General features: G+C 39.1%; 1 protein-coding gene across 1 annotated transcript in view; it reads left to right on the forward strand.

The window, feature by feature from the left end:
• FRAS1 (Fraser extracellular matrix complex subunit 1) overlaps nt 1-18,227 on the forward strand; it is a 446,975-nt gene that overhangs the window by 324,869 nt on the left and 103,879 nt on the right. Inside the window, exons 33-35 of the mRNA XM_060093094.1 lie at nt 6,264-6,378; nt 8,387-8,524; nt 10,500-10,532. Coding sequence (XP_059949077.1) covers nt 6,264-6,378; nt 8,387-8,524; nt 10,500-10,532 — 286 coding nt within the window. The remainder of the gene's footprint in view (nt 1-6,263; nt 6,379-8,386; nt 8,525-10,499; nt 10,533-18,227) is intronic.

Genomic DNA, 18,227 nt, shown 5'->3' on the forward strand with positions numbered 1-18,227 from the left:
AGAACCTCTAGAAACCTTTCAACATACTTAACCTTGAGGGTCTCAGGTTGCATGTTTGTAAATTAGGTCTGTCCTGTGTAATTTAGGGTATCACAAAGGTTAGTCTACTGTAAAATGTGATCAGGCTACTCTTTCATTCCTTAAAATATACACAGTTTATATTTCTTTTGACATTAATTAGGGCCATTACTGTAAGACATACATACTGTAAAATGTGACAAAAGCACATTCTCGATTCAATGAGTTGGACTCATCTAAGCACATAAGTTTTGTACATATTTGGTAAACACATTGTGAATACATATGCTAAATTCATACATAGTATATTCATATAGATGTTTAAGGGTAGGAGTCTACCTCTCCAATCATTCAGTTATTCAGTCTTGCACACTTTCGGGCCCCTAATTTATGCCAAGTTCTGTGGAAGACATTGGAGATTCAGTGATCATGTAATACAGTCTCTATTAGTCTATTTTAGACTTAGAGTCTAAAAAGGGACACAAGAAAATAAATAAACAGTGACAATACAGTAATAAATGTCATGACAGAGACATGGCATGGAAGCAGATAGCAGGGCACCTAGTCCAGCAAGGCATAGGAGGGGTCAAGGAAGGCGTCCTCTAGAAGGTGAACCAAGCTGGTTGAAGTGAATATTATCTCTAAATCAGGGCCTCAAACTTCAGCCTGCATTAGGGTCACCTATAGGGCTTGTTAATTCACAGATTGCTGGAGCCCACCCCAGAGTTTTCCAATTCAGTAGGTCTGGTATAGGGCTGATAATTTGAGTTTCTAACAGGTTCCCAGGTGATGCTGTTGCTACTGCTCTGCTCACTGCACTTGCAGACCCTCTTATCTAGATGAGAAATAGGGGGAAGTTCATTCCAGGCAGAGGAGCAGCATTTGAAAAGAAGATGGAGACACAGGAGAACATAACATGTTTGAGGAATGATGGAGAGTTCAGCTGGCTGGAGCATAAATCTTTAGGTGAAGAGGAAAGAAGAAATGAGAGATCACGGAGGACCTTAAGATAAGATGAAGGAGATTCCATTTTGTCCAGAAAGGCTGTTAGGGCAAGTAGGATACAGAAGAGAGGTGGCATGCTCAGATTCCCAATTTGAGAAGGTCATTTTGGCTTCAGGGTAGAGAACACCCCAGATGGGGCCAGACAGGGAGCAAGGAGGCCAAGAAATAGGCTACTGAAGTCACCTAGAACAAGAAAGGTTGGTGGCATGAAGGTCATGCAGTGGCAATAAGGATTAAGAGTTGGTGAGATCTTGAAGAGATACTCGTACCCTCATGTTCATTGCAGCATTATTCATAATAGCCAAGAGATGGAAGCAACCTAAATGTCCTTTGACAGATAAGTGGATAAAGAAAATGTGGTATATACAACCACTGAATATTATCCAACCTTTAAAAAAAGGAAATCCTGTCATATGCTACAGTATGAATGAACCTTAAGGATATTGTCCTAAATGAAATAAGCCAGTCACAAAAAGACAGATAATGCAGGATTCCACTTATATGAGCTAGTCAAACTCTTACAAACAGAAAGTAGAACGGTGGTTGCCCCTGTGGGGAATGGGTGGGGTGTGGAGAGAGAAAAGAGGAATTGTTATTCAATAGCGTTTCAGTTTTGCAAGAGGAAAACAATCTGGAAATCTGTTGTACAACAACGTGCATCTAGTTAACACTACTGTACTGTACACTTAAAAGTGGTTAAGGTGGTAAAAAAAAAAGTTAGGAGGAGATTAGAGATATTTAGAGACAGTGCTCAATTAGATATGGAAGAGGGCGAAGCACCCCAGTTTCTGAGCATACAGAGATGCCATTCATTGAGATGGGGAATGTATGAGGACTTGAGGGGGAGGGGGAGGGGTGGAAGGCATGATGCATTCGGTCTGGGATGTGCTTGTAAAGGGCGTGCATATTAAGGGCAGGTAGAAGATCAGTAGCTATTCAAGGTGAGTGATAAACCTTTGAGAATCATTAATGGTTGGTAGTGGTTAAATCCTCAGAAATCACTGAGATTCCCCAGGAAGATTGCACAGAATGAGAAGCAATATAATCAAATACCTGCCTAAATGAAAATTTGTTCTGTGGCATTTCTGTAATTCTGTTATTCAGCAAATCTAAGATCCTTTAAATGGGATCTTACGGTTTAGTTTGTAGTGCTCATCAGAATTATAGATATGCATATATATATAAGATATGTATACACATATATCATATATATAAACATGTGTGAGATGTGTACATTTAGAATATATATCAAATTTGGGCAAGGGGAACTGAAGACGTGCATATCACAGCATAGATAGTGTCAGATTCTTCAAGTAAGTTAACAGTTTCACATCAACTCCCAGTTCTCCAAGTAATCATCCACTATTTGACTTAGAAGATCCTTAAGGGCAAAATCTTTGATTTATTAATCTTGGTATCTTCCTCAGCATCTAGCACAATGCCTTATATAAAATAGTTGCTTAGTAAATATTTGTTGACTAAGTGAATATTTTCAGGCCTACTTTCACATGGCTAATAATATCTTCTTGTATGACCTTCGAATTCAAACAAATTAATTATATGGGTACACACACACACACACACTTTAAATATCATATTTCCAAGTCCTCTCTTAAAGGGGAAATAAATTCTGTTATCTCTTAATGTGAAAGAAGATAGATTATTTCCTTTTCTAAGTGATTGCGGTCCTCAGGATTGGCTTGCCCAAGGTCACCACTTGAGGAAAAGGCCTTTCTTTCCTGGTTTCATTTGCTTCCAGAGTGATTGCTGTAGCAAGAGTTCTCTTAAAACCATTGTTATTGAGGCTAGCAGGGATCCAGTTAGAACAGCTGATCTTTTTGTGATATGGACTCAAGCCTGGGCCTGCTGTATTTGTTTTATGGCTAGGGTGTCTGTGTCTATGTTTTCTCTTGAGACATTTCAGATACTAGTAGAATTATTATCTGCAGTCTCTGGAAATGTTTTGTTATCCTTGGAATTACTGTTGTGCTTTATCTGAGCCTTTCACACTACTTAGCATTTTCTACCTTAGAGCTATTTATGAGTTTCCCCCACTGAAAAGTGAAATTCCTTGAGGAAAAGGTCTATATCTGATTCATCTTGTATCTTCTACAGCTTTTTGCCTGGTACCTTGCACATAGTAGGTTCTTACTAAAAATTTAGTACATGATTATATGAATTAATTAAATGTGTTGAATACATGGATATATGAATTATTTTTTTTGTCCTAACTAAACCATGTGAGAAGACTGTAGGACCTTCATTTTACTTATCTCATCTCATCATTCATGGGTGTGTGATTTCTCAGGCCCACCATGGGCTTTGCTGCTTTGATCGAATGACAGTCAACATAGGAAATTCTTTTGTTTTTAATGGAGGGTGAAATGGTAATGTTGTTTATAAATTCTGACCTGGAAGTTTAAAGATGTTAGTCATGCACACTTTGCTATATCTTAAGTGTTCAAATGTTTGCCTCTCTAATTCTTTAGATGACATTGAAATACAATGAAAAAATATTCTTAAAAAATTATCGATGAAGTTGTTTTTTAAAGTATTTTTATTACTAGCTTAATTTTTTTCATAATAATATTTTTTCATTCATTCAACAAATTTTTATCGAGCACTTCCATGTGCCGTGTGCTCGGTGAGTGGGGTCCATGAACAAACAAAAATTCATGTTCTCATGGAGTTTACATTCTCTTGGGGGAGGGGAATAGACAATAAGTTATAAACAAAATAAATAAACAACTCACATATAGCATGTTAGTGAGAAGTACTATGATAAAACAAAAAGTAGATCAGGGCCAAGAAGATTGGAAGTGTAACAGGGGAGACTTAGGTTGTAATTTTAAATAAGGTGGTCAGTGTGGGTTACCTTAAGACAATGACATTTAAAGAAAAACTTGCAGAAGGTAAGAGAGATAGCTGTACAGATACCTGAGGAAAGAGCATTCCAGGCCCAGGGAACCATTCATTTAGAGGTATCAAGGTAGGAGCATGCCTAGATATTCAAGGAACAGCAAGGAAGGCAGTATGGCTGGATCAAAGTAAGTGGAAGCCAGAGGAATCTGCATGAATTCACATGCATGAATTCACAGATGTGCTAAGTGTGCAGATGGGGGTGGAGCAGATTCTGGATCATGTCCACCTCACAGGCCATTGTAGGGACTTTAGATTCTGAGTAACATGGAGAGCTATTGCAGGATGTTGAGTAGAGGTCTAATGTCCTTTTTAAAGGCATCATGCTGGCTGCTGTGCTGAAATAGACTGTTGGGGGAGGGCAAGAGAGCAGCTGGGAGGCCGTCATGGTAATCCAGGTGAGAGAATGTGGCTCCCAGCAGGATGGTAGCAATGTCATGGGGAGGAGTGGTTGGATTCTGGTTGTATTCAGAGGTAATATGGGCATTACAGAAACCGTTATTCTATAATCTTCCTTTGTTGACAGATAGTTTAATTAAAAAAAAGTGTCTTCTATAATGATTTCCGTTAACTTTAGTCTCTCATTTCTTACTGTTTAATTGATAAATATTGAACATTTCAAATAGCCAATATTAAAACTGATTATACTTTGATATAGCTCAACCTCAATATTGCTTTCTTCAGAGAATCAAGTCCTTGCCTTTTCTGCTTAGTGTCTATTTCTATTAGTAAAGAAATAGTATCAACAAGTTCTGTAATAAAACATCTGTTTTCTTGGCTAGAACACATTTCCCTTTTCTGTCGTCCTAGGTCCATGATAATTCTTTTTTCTTACCACTTTATTGTTTTAGGGACATCTAAATTTTCGAAAATATCCCATAATACTTTGAGAATTTTAAGATATCCTGATGGTTTGAGATTAAAAGGTGGCAAACAGTACTGAACAATGTACTCACCCTGCACTTTTTGTCCGTGTATCTGTGCCCACACGTGTACACATTTATAGATGTATGCACGCATGCATGGGCTGTAAACACCTTACATAGGTCATACATTTTTCTTTTGTTGTCCTAACCTGTTTTATTTTAGGGTGAGAGACCAGCTGCTATTTGCAATTCTGATTTTCCTTGCTCATTACATTCCAGACCTGAGCAATGACCTGAAATGGGGGGTTGTCCTAACCTGCAAATGCTGCCTCTCCCAGGGCGAGTATGCCTTGGGGACAATTACGAAGCAACTGTAATGTTCAGTCTTTTCATTGGTAAAAGGAAGAACACCACACCCTCCTCCATGAGAATTACTGGGCCCTACTCAATCCTTCCCTAAATGGGAAATTCCTTCTGAAAGTAGCAGAGCTTGAAAGAGCAGGAGAGCATGTCAAACTCTAACTCTTAAAGGGTCAGTTCGGAAGAGTCTGCCATGAGCGGATATTTTTGTTCTGTTTTATTATCGGCATGTGTGACCCAGGCAAGGGGACCGTTCTCACACTCCTTTTCCATTTTCTCCTCCCCACTCTGTGTTTTTGCTGCTGTCCCCAAATCTCTGTTAGGTCTGGTCATGGAATTCTGAATCTCTCCTTTTTTTTTAATGTTGTCAACTGTTAACGGGTTGTGAACACACACAGGTGAATGGATTGTGAAAGCTGCACACACATTGGCCTTCAGATTAATTTCACTTGACTAGTTCATTGGGTCCTGAAAGCTAGAAGCAAAAAGCAGTATCTAGTTCTTTTGAATAGTACAATGGAGATGAAGAGAAATATTGACTATTGTTATAAGCTGTAATAAACACACAATTCTTAAATCTCTGAATTCAAGTGGTGAGCCTCTTTGGCATTTGAGGTGAGTTCATCTTTAGCCATTTGAAAGCATCAAAGTTAAAAAAAGAAAAGAAATGCATCACAGTTCCCACTAGTGAGCTGGGTGGGGGTGGGAGAAATTCTCACCAGATATAATCTTAGCCCGTTAAATTAGAGGATCAGAGCTGTAGGGACCCAGCTGTGAATAGTAGGATAGCCAGCTGTGATGGCTCATTTCCAAACATGTACCACTGTGAGTTCCAACTAGGGAGAAGTGATCATATTGGGACACACACAGCATGCACCAACATAAACCCAGGGGGCCAAGGGCAGGGGAGAGAAGGGTCAGCCGGGACGAATCTGCAAGGAGACCAGATCCTTCTTTTGAACTCTCAGAGAAAATTTTGCTAAATGGGACTAACAGAGTAAGTTGATTTTTTTTTTTTAAATGAGGTTTGTTTTTGCCTCTGCCTTTTGTTTTCGTCACACTATTTTCTCTTCTTCTCTCTTAAACTTTGTGTAGGCTCGGGAGGACGGCCTGACTGTGATTCAGCCTCATTCTCTCTCCTTTGTAAACTCTGAGAGATCAAGTGGAAAGATAATATATAATATCACTCTACCTTTGCATCCAAGTCAAGGTAAGGCGTGCAGTAAATGATCTTTTGAGTGGTGCTATTGTCTTCTACTTGTTGACCAGGCTTAAAAGCTCTGGAATTCTGTCTGCTTCTACTTGTTGAGGATTTAAGGAGTAATGATTATTCATCACCTCTGTTCCTGTCCTCTGAGTTGAGAGGGAGACACTGTGGCTGGACAGATGGAGGTGAATGTGTCAGCTTTGGTACTGACAGAGCTGTACTGGAGAACATAGTGTGCACATAACTTCATCACTGGATGAGTTCCCCTCCCACGCACAGGCAGAACTGGACAGACCCACGCACTGCCTGTAGGAACAGGGCCTGCCCTGGTGAGGTTCTGATAGGCGAGTGGACCAGAATGAGCATGCGCTAAGGACAAGGAGCTCCGCCAGAGAGCCCGGTGGGGGCTGAGCCACACATATTCAGTTTCTCCCCCGCATGGATAAGTCTCTCCTCCTCTTTTTTTTTTTTTTTTTGCGGTACGCGGGCCTCTCACTGTTGTGGCCTCTCCCGTTGCGGAGCACAGGCTCCGGACACGCAGGCTCAGCGGTCATGGCTCACGGGCCCAGCCGCTCCGCGGCATGTGGGATCTTCCCGGACCGGGTCACGAACCCATGTTCCCTGCATCGACAGGCAGACTCTCAACCACTGTGCCACCAGGGAAGCCCCTCCTCCTCTTTTTTTTTTAACCAAGGTAATAAATGCTGTTTATGACTTCTGTACATTTACATAGTGCTCCTACATATTAATACCCTGTGAGCTTCAAAAACCCAAATACGTTTACAGTAGTATTACCAGTCACCCAAACGAAGGGGAAGGAAACTTCCTAATTGTGAGAATGTGCAAGTGTTCTCCTTAAGGAGATACTGACCCAGAAGACCATTTAGTATCTGTCACGTCAAATGCTTCACAACTCTGGAATTCCCATCGTGACAAACATGTGTCAGCACACAGTTCCGTGCTCTCGTACAGGAGCATGGAAATGTGGAACTACAATTAGAGGAGAGGTGGGCCCTGGCCATCAGTCCCCAGCCTTCAGATCCCTTAACTTTGGGCTCAGCTACCAAGCCTGTGGCCAGAGAGATGTGTGTGTGCCTCACAGTGAGGAGATCAGCTTCTACGAAGACACTTCTGCTCTGTCTCTGAGGCTGCTCTCCCAAGACCAACCACTGCCTTAGCTATGAGCTTTTCACATTATCAGTTTCTCCCAAGGAGAAATTAAATTTCATTTCCCTTTTGATAAAGTCCAAAGAAATTAAAAGACTAAAAGTCATCCATCTTCTTTTTTAATCTGCTAAGCCATAGCTAGAGTCGTCCTCCCTACATTGCTAGGGTGGAGATGTTCTTTCAGACCAGCAGCCTGAATGGCTGTAGGTCTGTCAGTCCCTCAGAAGCTGAATTAGCGTCCTCCTTTTACAGAGTAAGCAGGACATGAAAGATGATCATAGCATCAGTTCTGTACCTGCAGAATTTAGAAATGACAGGCAAATCTGCAGCCCCTAAAACATTTATAACTTAGTGATAATTGCAAATCCAGATCTTAGAACAATCAAGATCCATGTTACTATTGCCAAAGGTCATCATAGAGACTAAGGAGTTTCTGAAGGAAAGAGGGTAGATTGAAAAAAATCTTTACAGCCTCACCAGGAGACCAGCCTGTGCCGTTTTTGTAGTGACCTTGACCTTTGAACTTAAACTCAATTGAGAGAATCTCATAATTATGGTACAGTGTCTATGCCTTCAGAATTCCCAGGCCTAAGCTACATTAGGGGGCAGTAGTTTGCATCTTACTATTGTTTATGGTCAATGAGACCTAGTCAAGAGTATCCGGGTTTCAGATTTGCCCTTTTCTTGAATACCTGAAGAATAGTATACCAAGAACAACCTGAGAGCAATTGTGCCTGAAGGATAAAAGACTTCCACCAGTGGGAGAGGCAGCTTTATGGCTCTGATCATTCAGTCAGCCGTCAGAATTACTGTTGATTGCTCATGCCGTCTCTCTTCCTCCTAGGCATCATCGAACACAGGAACCAGCCTCACTCTCCCATCCGGTATTTCACCCAGGAAGACATTAACCAGGGCAAAATCATGTACCGTCCCCCCACTGCAGCCCCCCACCTCCAGGAGATCATGGCCTTCTCCTTTGCTGGTAATGCTTTTTTTCTCTATTTTGAGGCACCCAAGGTACTATATTCTACAACCACGCCTTGTGGTTCTTCAGGGCATACTTTGAATAAAGCCTTACTTTGTGCCTCCTGTATGGCAAGGCCCGAATGGGCCTTGGAGATCTAGTGGTGAGCAAAAAGAGGCAGGAATCCTGGTCTTGGCGAGTTTGGGGATCCTAGGTATAGAGACAGAATTTGATCAATAATCCCAGTAATGAATGTTTAATTGCAGGCTGAGATAAGAGCTCTAAAAAGAAGGAAGAATGTTCAGTGGTGGAATTGGATGTAACAAGACTGACCTAGACTGAGGGTCCACTGGAGGCTGCCCCAGGGAGATATTGACAGAAGAGGGGTGGGTAGAAGCTAACTAGGCTAAGTGTGTGTGTTGGGATCATTGGGAGAACATTCCTGAAGGAAGGGCACATGCCCCTGTGCAGAGGCCCTGGGAGGGAGAGAATGTGATATTCTAGGCACTGAAAAAAGTCATTGTGTCTGGAATGTGGAGGGTTGAACAGAGTGGGGATGGGCCTGGAGGGAGAGACAGAGGGCAGACCTTAAGGCCACTGTGAGACTGCAGGGATTTGGAGCCTTATCCCAAGAACAATAAGAACCTGGTGGAGGTTTTAAGATATAAGAGGATGCCTTTTCATAAGGATCTCTTTGACTGCAGTGATGGGAGTGATTTGAGGACGAAGCCAGGACAGATGGGCATGTGGATGAGGGGAAGCTAGTGAGAAGGATCCTGCCATACTTCATGGAAGGTCCCATGTAGGCGACCTTCGGGATTAAAACCAGTATTTGATGAAGACATCTTTTTTAAAGAAAAGATTGAGGAAAAGAATAACTACATTTCTAATTCTAGCAAGTGTGTGCCCTTCCATTAAGCCAAGATAGCCTTAATCCTTGCCACCCATTATGTCTCCCCTTGACCCAGTATTCAAAGCTGCTGAGTTTTAAGTCCCTACCCCTAAATATTTCTGTGCTTTGGAACGATTCTAAAAATCTTTAAGCCTGTTTCTTTATGATCTTTAAGATGTATGTGTCACATAACATGATTAATATAGAGTATTATTTTTATATAGTAGCTTTAATCATACAGAACAGTTGGTGATTTCTTATGGTGAGCTGAACACGGGTTGAATAATTTTAGTTATGTTTTCAAGTATGGCAAACATTTAAAGTAATATTTGCCATTATTTAATATGCCATTATACATGCAATTGTCTAGAAAATAATGAACTCCTCAATTAGATTGAAAAATCCCTAAGCACTGGGATAGACCTCTTCTCTAAGAGTATCCCCAGTGTTTACTAACTGGATAACTCACAGCCAGTGAAAATGTTCATGGTCCTCTAACCCCAACTTTACAAGACCTACTTTACAAGAAACTCAGGTTATCCTGGGCTTAAAGGGAAAGAAAACATGTCAGCCCTGGTTGAGGTTATTTCCGAATCCACTATGCTCGCCTGTGTTCCTAGAGCCTTTTGAGAGAGCGCAGACTCCTATCCTGTATAATCTACGGGATAAATGCCATGAGATAAATCTCTTACACTGTTACAGTGTGTAAATCAGTGTCCCAGGCATCACTATATTCTACAATGGAATTGACCCACCAGAAAGCCTTGTCAGTGATATACGACATCACCCACATTCACCGATTTGTAGGATTTTATGTGCTGGTAAAATGGGATCTGAATGAATGTATTATAAATCACTCTAACTGATGTGATATAAAATTATTCCAGTCTGTGGTTCTTTTTGTTACTTAAAATTAGTGTTGGCACCATTAAAGTCAACATAACATTAACAAACAACATGGTGATCTCTCCTTAAGTCATAATAATGTAGGTTAAAATGTCTTTTACTTTTCTAACCTCTGCCCTATATTTTGTACCTTTCCCATCTATTTCTGGCCCCAAAATGTTTAGTATACTGATTTTCTCTCTTCTCTTCTTTCAGGTCTCCCAGACTCAGTGAAATTCCACTTCACAGGTGAAAATTTTGTCTCAATTTTATTAGAAAATGGAATTTTTCCTTCTTTTTGCTCTCTTCATCATTACTTTTAGCTATTTTCTAAGAACAACTTAAAGGTTACATGTTTCTTCTAAAATAATCACATGGTTAGTTAAAATAGTAATAGCTTAACTTTGTATTCATAGAAAAAATAATTATAATCCACCAAGGATACCAAAGATTAGTGTTCTTTAAGCCCAGTTTCAACTTGTCCTAATATCTATTAAAAAGAGGTAGTGATGATTATGATCTTAGACTTTGGATCCAGTCTGCCTGGGGTTCAGCCTACTTTGGAATAACTTCTTAACGTCTCTGTACTTGAATGCCTTATCCATCAATGAGGATAATAAATAATAATTACATATGTGTAAAGCTCCCAAAACAGTAATTGGCACATACAGGCTTACCTCATTTTATCGCACTTTACTTTGTTGTGCTTCATAGATACTGCATTTTTTACAAGTTGAAGGTTTGTGGCAACGCTGTGTAAAGAGGTCTATTTGGTGCCATTTTTCCAGAAGCATTTGCTTACTTCCTGTCTCTGTGTCACATTTTGGTAATTTTTGCAATATTTCAACCTTTTTCATTATTAATATATCTGTTGTAGTGATCTGTGAGCAGTGATCTTTGATGTTAATATTGTAATTGCTTTGGGGCACCAGGAACCACACCCGTATAAGACAGTAATCCTAATAAAAGTTGTGTGTGTTCTGACTGTTCCACCAACTGGCCATTCCTCTGTTTCTTTCCCTCTCCTCAGGCCTCCATATTCCCTGAGACACAACAATATTGAAATTAAACCAATTAATAACCCTACAATGACCTCTAAGTTTTCAAGTGAAGGAAAAGTCACGTATCTCTCACTTTAAATCAAAAACTAGGAATGATTAAGCTTAGTGAGGGAGGCATGTCAAAAGCCAAAATGGGCCAAAAGCTAGGTCTCTTGTGCCAAACAGCCAAGATGTGAATGCAAAGGAAAAGTTCTTGAAGGAAATTAAAAGTGCTACTCCAGTGAACACACAAATGATAAGAAAGCAAAACAGCCTTATTGCTGATAGGAAGAAAGTTTTAGTGGTCTGGATAGAAGATCACACCAGCCACAATATTCTCTTAAGCCAAAGCCTAATCCAAAGCAAGGCCCTAACTCTCTTCAATTCTATGAAAGCTGAGAGAAATGAGGAAGCTGCAGAAGAAAAGTCTGAAGCTAGCAGAGGTTGGTTCATGCGGTTTAAGAAAAGAAGCCGTCTTCTTAACATAAAAGTGCAAGGTAAAGCAGTTAAGTGCTGGTGCAGAAGCTGCAGCAAGTTATCCAGATGAGTTAGCTAAGATCATTAATGATGGTGGCTACACTAAACAACAAATTTTCAATGTAGATGAAACAGCCTTCTATTGGAAGTGTTATGACCCAGACAGTGAGTTGTGATAGCTGTGTATAGACCTCAGCATCCTAGTTTTAGTTCAAGTACAATAGAAGCTGAGTGCCAATAAGCAAAAGCAGAATCAGACCTGGCATCTATGCTGATGCAAAATAGAGACAACCTTTCTTACTTAGGTCTAGAGTGAGGATGGATGACCGTAAATCCTTAAACAGCTGTTTAGTTGGGATTGACTATTCCATTAGAATCAACCATCCATATGTCCTATTATATTTCATGTAGAGATAAATCTTAGTAGGGATAAAGTCATCTCCATAAAACTCTCAGATATTCTTTTCTTCTTTGAGGGTTAAAAAGTCACACTTGAATTAATAGTAAATTTTAGGGTTGTGTCATTGGTTTTTAATTTTTTTATTGCAGTATAATTGACACATAACATTGCATTATTTTCAGTTGTACAACATAATAAGTTGATATTTGTATATATTGCAAAATAATCACCACAATAAGTCTATTTAACATCTGTCACCATGTATAGTTACAATTTTTTTTTCTTGTGATCAGAACTTTAAAAATCTACTCTCTTAGCAACTTTCCAATATGGAATACAGTATTATTAACTATAGTCACCATGCTGTACATTATATTCCCATGTTTTATTTATCCATTCATCCACCAGTGGACACTTAGGTTGTTTCCACATCTTGACTGTTGTGAACAGTGCTGCAATAAACATGGGAGTGCATATATCTCTTCAAGATACTGATTTCATTTCCTTTGGATACACACCCAGAAGTGGGATTACCACATCATGTGGCAGTTCTAGTTTTAATTTTTTTTAGGAGCCTTAATACTATTTTCTGTAGTGGCCGCACCAATTTGCATTCCCACCAACAGTATAAAAAGCTTCCCTTTTGCCCATGCCCTCATAACACTTGTTATCTTTTGTCTTTTTGATGATAGCCATTCTAAGAGGTGTGAGGTGATATCTCATTGTGGTTTTGATTTGCATTTCCCTGATGATTAGTGAGTGAGAAACTTTTCATGAACATGTTGGCCATCTGTGTATCTTTTTTGAAAAATGTTGTTTCAGGGGCCTCCCTGGTGGCGCAGTGGTTGAGAGTCCGCCTGCCGATGCAGGGGATACGGGTTCGTGCCCCGGTCTGGGAGGATCCCATATGCCGCGGAGCGGCTGGGCCCGTGAGCCATGGCCGCTGGGCCTGTGCATCCGGAGCCTGTGCTCCGCAACGGGAGAGGCCACAACAGTGAGAGGCCCACATAACGCAAAAAGGAAAAAAAAAAAGAAAAATGTTGTTTCAGATTTTCTGCCCATTTTTAAAATCAGACTGTGGGGTTTTTTTGCTATTGAGTTGTATGAGTTCTTATATATATATATATATATATATATATATATATATATATATATATATATATTTTTTTTGGATATTAACCCCTCATCAGATACATGATTTACAAATATTTTCTCCCATTCTGTAGGTTGCCTTTTCATTTTGTTGATGGTTTCCTTTGCTGTGCAGAAGCTTCTTCCTTTGCTGTGCAAGTGGGATGTAGGCCCACTTGTTTATTTTTGCTTTTGTTGTCAAATTCAAAAAGCCAACGCGGATGTCAAGGAGCTTACCGCCTATGTTTTCTTCTAGGAGTTTTATAGTTTCAGGTCTTATGTTCAAGTCTTTAATCCATTTTGAGTTAATTTTTGTGTTGGTGTAAGCTAGTGGTTCAGTTTCCTTCTATTGCATATGGCTGTCCAGTTTTCTTAACACCATATCTTGAAGAGACTGTTCTTTCCCCATTTTATAGTCTTTGTTCTTTTTCATAAGTTAATTGACCTGATATCTGTGGGCTCTCTATTCTGTTCCTTTGAGCTATATATCTGTTTTTATGCCAATACCATACTGTTTTGATTACTGTAAATTTGGAGTACAGTTTGAAATCAGGGCTCATGATGCCTCCAGCTTTGTTCTTCTTTCTCAAGACTGCTTGGCTATTTGGGGGTTTTTTTGTAGTTCCATACAAATTTTAGGATTGTTTGTCTAATTTTTGTGGAAAATGCCATTGGAATTTTGATAGAGATTGCACTGAATTTGGAGATTGCTTTGGGTACTATGGTCGTTTTGACAATATTAAGTCTTCTAATCCATGAGTGTGGAATATCTTTCCATTTATTTGTGTCTTCAGTTTCTTTCATCAATGTCATACAGTTTTCATTGTACAGGTCTTTCACTTCCTGGTTAAATTTATCCCTAGGTATTTTATTCTTTTTGATGCAATTGTAAATGGGATTATTTTCTTAATTTCTCTTTCTACTGGTTTATTATTAGTGTATAGAAATGCAGCGGATTTTTATGTATTGATTTCGCATTCTGCAACTGTACTGAATTCATTTGTTCTCTTGGTTTTTGGTGGACTCCTTAGGGTTTTCTATATATAATATCATGTTATCTGCAAATAGTGACAGTTTTATTTCTTTCTTTCTGATTTAGCTGTCTTTTATTTCCTTTTCTAGTGTTCTGTCATTGTTGAAAAGAACCTAGTATCAGCTCATTTCTAGTGACAGACTTCTAGATAATTCATACATCGGTAATAAGATACAACAGATTATAGCAGTTTACATTTTACAAAACAATTTACAATATAAGTTGTCTTATTTAATCCTAATAACAATATTGTAAGGACAGGTTTTATTTTAACATTTGAAAGCTGAGGAAACTAAGGGTCATTAGAGTAGTAATCTGTTCATGTCCGAACCTGGTAAGCAGTAGAACCAGGATTTTAATACAAGTTTCTGACTCTGAGTATGAGATATTTAGTCTGTCTGTATGTGTTATGGTCATGCAAAACAAGTATCATGGTAGTGTGCCAGTTTGGTTTCCAAGCCTCAGTACTTACCCAAAAGCTTGAATAGGTGAAGGGGTTAACTATTAACCTTCTCCAGGACTTTAAGTTAAATGATCCATGAACCTATTATACAGAGTAAAGGAAATGGACCTTGGGTCGACCTTAAATTAATTTATCTTGTTTCTGCCTGAGGTTCTTTTTTTTACTGTTGAGTGATTTAAAAAAATATATATTATGGACTTAATTTTTTAGAGCAGTTTTAGGTTTACAACAAAATTGAGAGGAAGGAGACTTCCCTGGTGGTCCAGTGGGTGGGACTCCGTGCTCCCAATGCAGGGGGCATGGGTTCGATCCCTGGTCGGGGAACTAGATCCCATATGCATGCCACAGCTAAGAAGTCCACGTGCTGCAACTAAAAGATTCCTGCATGCCACAACTAAAGGTCCCACATGCCACAACTATGACCCCGTGCAGCCAAAATAAATAAATAAAAAAATTTTTTTAAAGTGAGAGGAAGGTACAGACATTTTCCGCATACCCCCTGCCCCAACATATGCATAGCATAGCCTCTCCAATTATCAACATCACTCACTAGAATGGTACACTTTTTACCAAGGATAAATCTACATTTACACATCATAATCACCCAAAGTCCAGTTTGCTCTAGAGTTCACTCTTTGTGTTGTGCATACTATGGGTTTAGACCAAGATATGGCATTTTTGCCATATGGCATTTCCATCATTATAATATCATACAGAATATTTTCACTGCCCTAAAAATGTTCTGTGCTCTGCCTATTCACCTCCCCCCACCTTTGGCAACCACTATTTTTATTGTCTTCCATAGTTTTACCCTTTTCAGAATATCATATAGTTGTACTCATACAATATGTAGCCTTTTCAGGTTGGCTTCTTTCACTTAGTAATATGCATTTAAGATTCCTCCTTCTTTTCATAGCTTGGTAGCTCATTTATTTTTAGTGTTGAATAATATTCCATGGTCCAGCTGTACCATAGTTTATCCATTCATCTACTAAAGGACATCTTGGGCTGCTTCCAAGTTTTGGCAATTATGAATAAAGCTACTATAAACATCTGTGTGCAGGTTTTTTGTGTAGACCTAAGTTTTCAACTCCTCTGGGTAAATACCCCAAGGAGTGCAACTGCTGAATTGTATGTATAGTGAGAGTATGTCTAGTTTTATAAGAACCACCCAAACTGTCTTCCAAAGTTGCTGAACCATTTTGCATTCCCACTAGCAATATATGAGAGCTCCTTTTGCTCTACATCCTTATAAGCATTTGGTGTTGTCAGTGTTCCAAATTTTGCCCATTATAATTGGTGCACAGTAGGATATTATTGTTGTTTTAATTTGCAATTATTTGCTGACATATCATGATGGGCATATTTTCGTATGCTTATTTGCCATTTGTTTCCTCTTTGGTGAGGTATTTGTTGAGGTTTTCAGTCTATTTTCTAATTGGGTTTTTCTTATTGTTGAGTTTTAAGAGTTCCGTATACATTTTGGATAAGAGGCCTTTATCAGTTGTGTCTTTTGCAAATATTTTTTCCCAGACTGTGGCTTGTCCTTTCATTCTCTTGACATTTTCTTTCACAGAGCAGAAGTTTTTAAATTTAATGAAATCCAGCTTATCAATTATTTTTTTCATGAATCGTGTCTTTGGTGTCATATCTAAAAAGGTATCACCATACCCAAGGTCATTAAGTTTTTTACTATGTTATCATCTAAGAGTTTGTAGTTTTGTGGCTTACATTTAGTTCTATGATCCATTTTGAGTTGACTGTTGTGAAAGGTATAAGAGGTTCCTTTTTTTTTGAAAGAGAAAAACTTTTGGAATCTGGTAGGAAAGAAGCCATCTCTTTTAGCAGAGTTTTGTGAGAGAAAAATTTAACTTGGACACATAATGAACTAAGGCAGCGAGAAACCCAAGCCCTGACATTAACCCATGGAATGAGGGAGAACCGCTCATTTGGTTAATCAGCTAAACTGAGACAGCAAACTGATATTCCTGACCTGACTGCTCAAGACAAGCACAGATGCTCTACAGAACCATCCAGAGTGAGGAAAACACACAGGGTGAATGGTGCCTGCAGGAGGCATCTGACCAAAGAGGCAGTTTGACTATTTCTCAGAGAAATCAAAAACGTTGCTTAAAGAGAGGGCTAGACATGTAATTACTAAATTTTGATTATAAGTTCCTATGTTTGCTTGCAAAGCACTTCACCCTCATGGTATATTTTGTTGTTATGTTACATGTACCAGAAAACAGCTTTCCTCACTTTACTTATAGAGACAAGGATATACCTTGGTCACACCAACAGCTGTGCGATATGACCAAAGCTGTTTAAGTTTTAGGGCCTTTCCTTTCCTCTTCTGTAAGGTAAGGATGGTGAAGACTCCCTGAGGTGCCCCCCCACACTTAAAAATAAAATCAATGTAAAACATTAAAAAGATAGAATTGTATTTTGCAATCATTTATTTTTATTTAATAAAGGGACTTCTTAACTTAGATTCCAGGGACTTCAGAGAATCCTGAATCCACTGAAATTTATGGAAAAGTTTGTACTTTTGTCTTCAAACTCCCAAAAGTTAAGAATCATTGGTCCCTACCTCTGACTATCCAGAGAGCACAAAAGATTGAGCACAAAGAAGCAGATACAGTAACTTTGACATTTGACCGAATGACCAGAGCCATGAAACCTTCATTCTCACAGGGATACTATCTTCTCTCCTTCAGTAGGGCTATTTCTGGACTTCTCTAGGACATGGAATGCACCTTATAAAATTCAACCATATCTTTTAGACGTGTTCTCAAGGAAAAGACAAACCTAAAACCTGTTGGAATCATCACCAGGAGTCACTAAGTGATGGTTCACTTGGCTGAAGTAGAGGTCAGATTCCTACTGACTTGTTAACTAAGTCCACAAGAAAGTAGTGAAGGAAACCTGTTTCTTGTAACCAACCCATGTATAAGCATACCACACGTTTAAAATATCAACAGTGCAGTTTTCTCAATAGGCACTGCAGATAAATAGATCAATGAGTGGGTGGTGCAGGTGTTCCTCCAAACCTGGCTTTTAGAGAAGGGAAGGCATGTTAAGATATAGGAAAGTGGAAATAAGAATCAAGGGTCTGGCAAATCTGCTTTCATTTCTCTCCAGTGATCAGTGCTCACTTGGATGTCAGGTAATCCAGGGGAATAAAATCTTAAGGTCAATGTTTTATTCACAAAGGTACTCTTCCATTTATTGCATTGTGCATAACGACTAGGTAAAAATGGGTCTGCTTACTTCCAAACAAATGACATTAGAATTATCTGTGTAGACATTTTCTATCCTTTTAAATAATTATCTTATAATGAGACAGACATCATTTCTAACAGAGATATCCCAAGAAAAACTATTTCTCTGGAACATTGGA

This window comes from Mesoplodon densirostris, chromosome 1, assembly GCF_025265405.1.
Source record: "Mesoplodon densirostris isolate mMesDen1 chromosome 1, mMesDen1 primary haplotype, whole genome shotgun sequence".
Classification (NCBI taxonomy): Eukaryota; Metazoa; Chordata; class Mammalia; order Artiodactyla; family Ziphiidae; genus Mesoplodon; species Mesoplodon densirostris.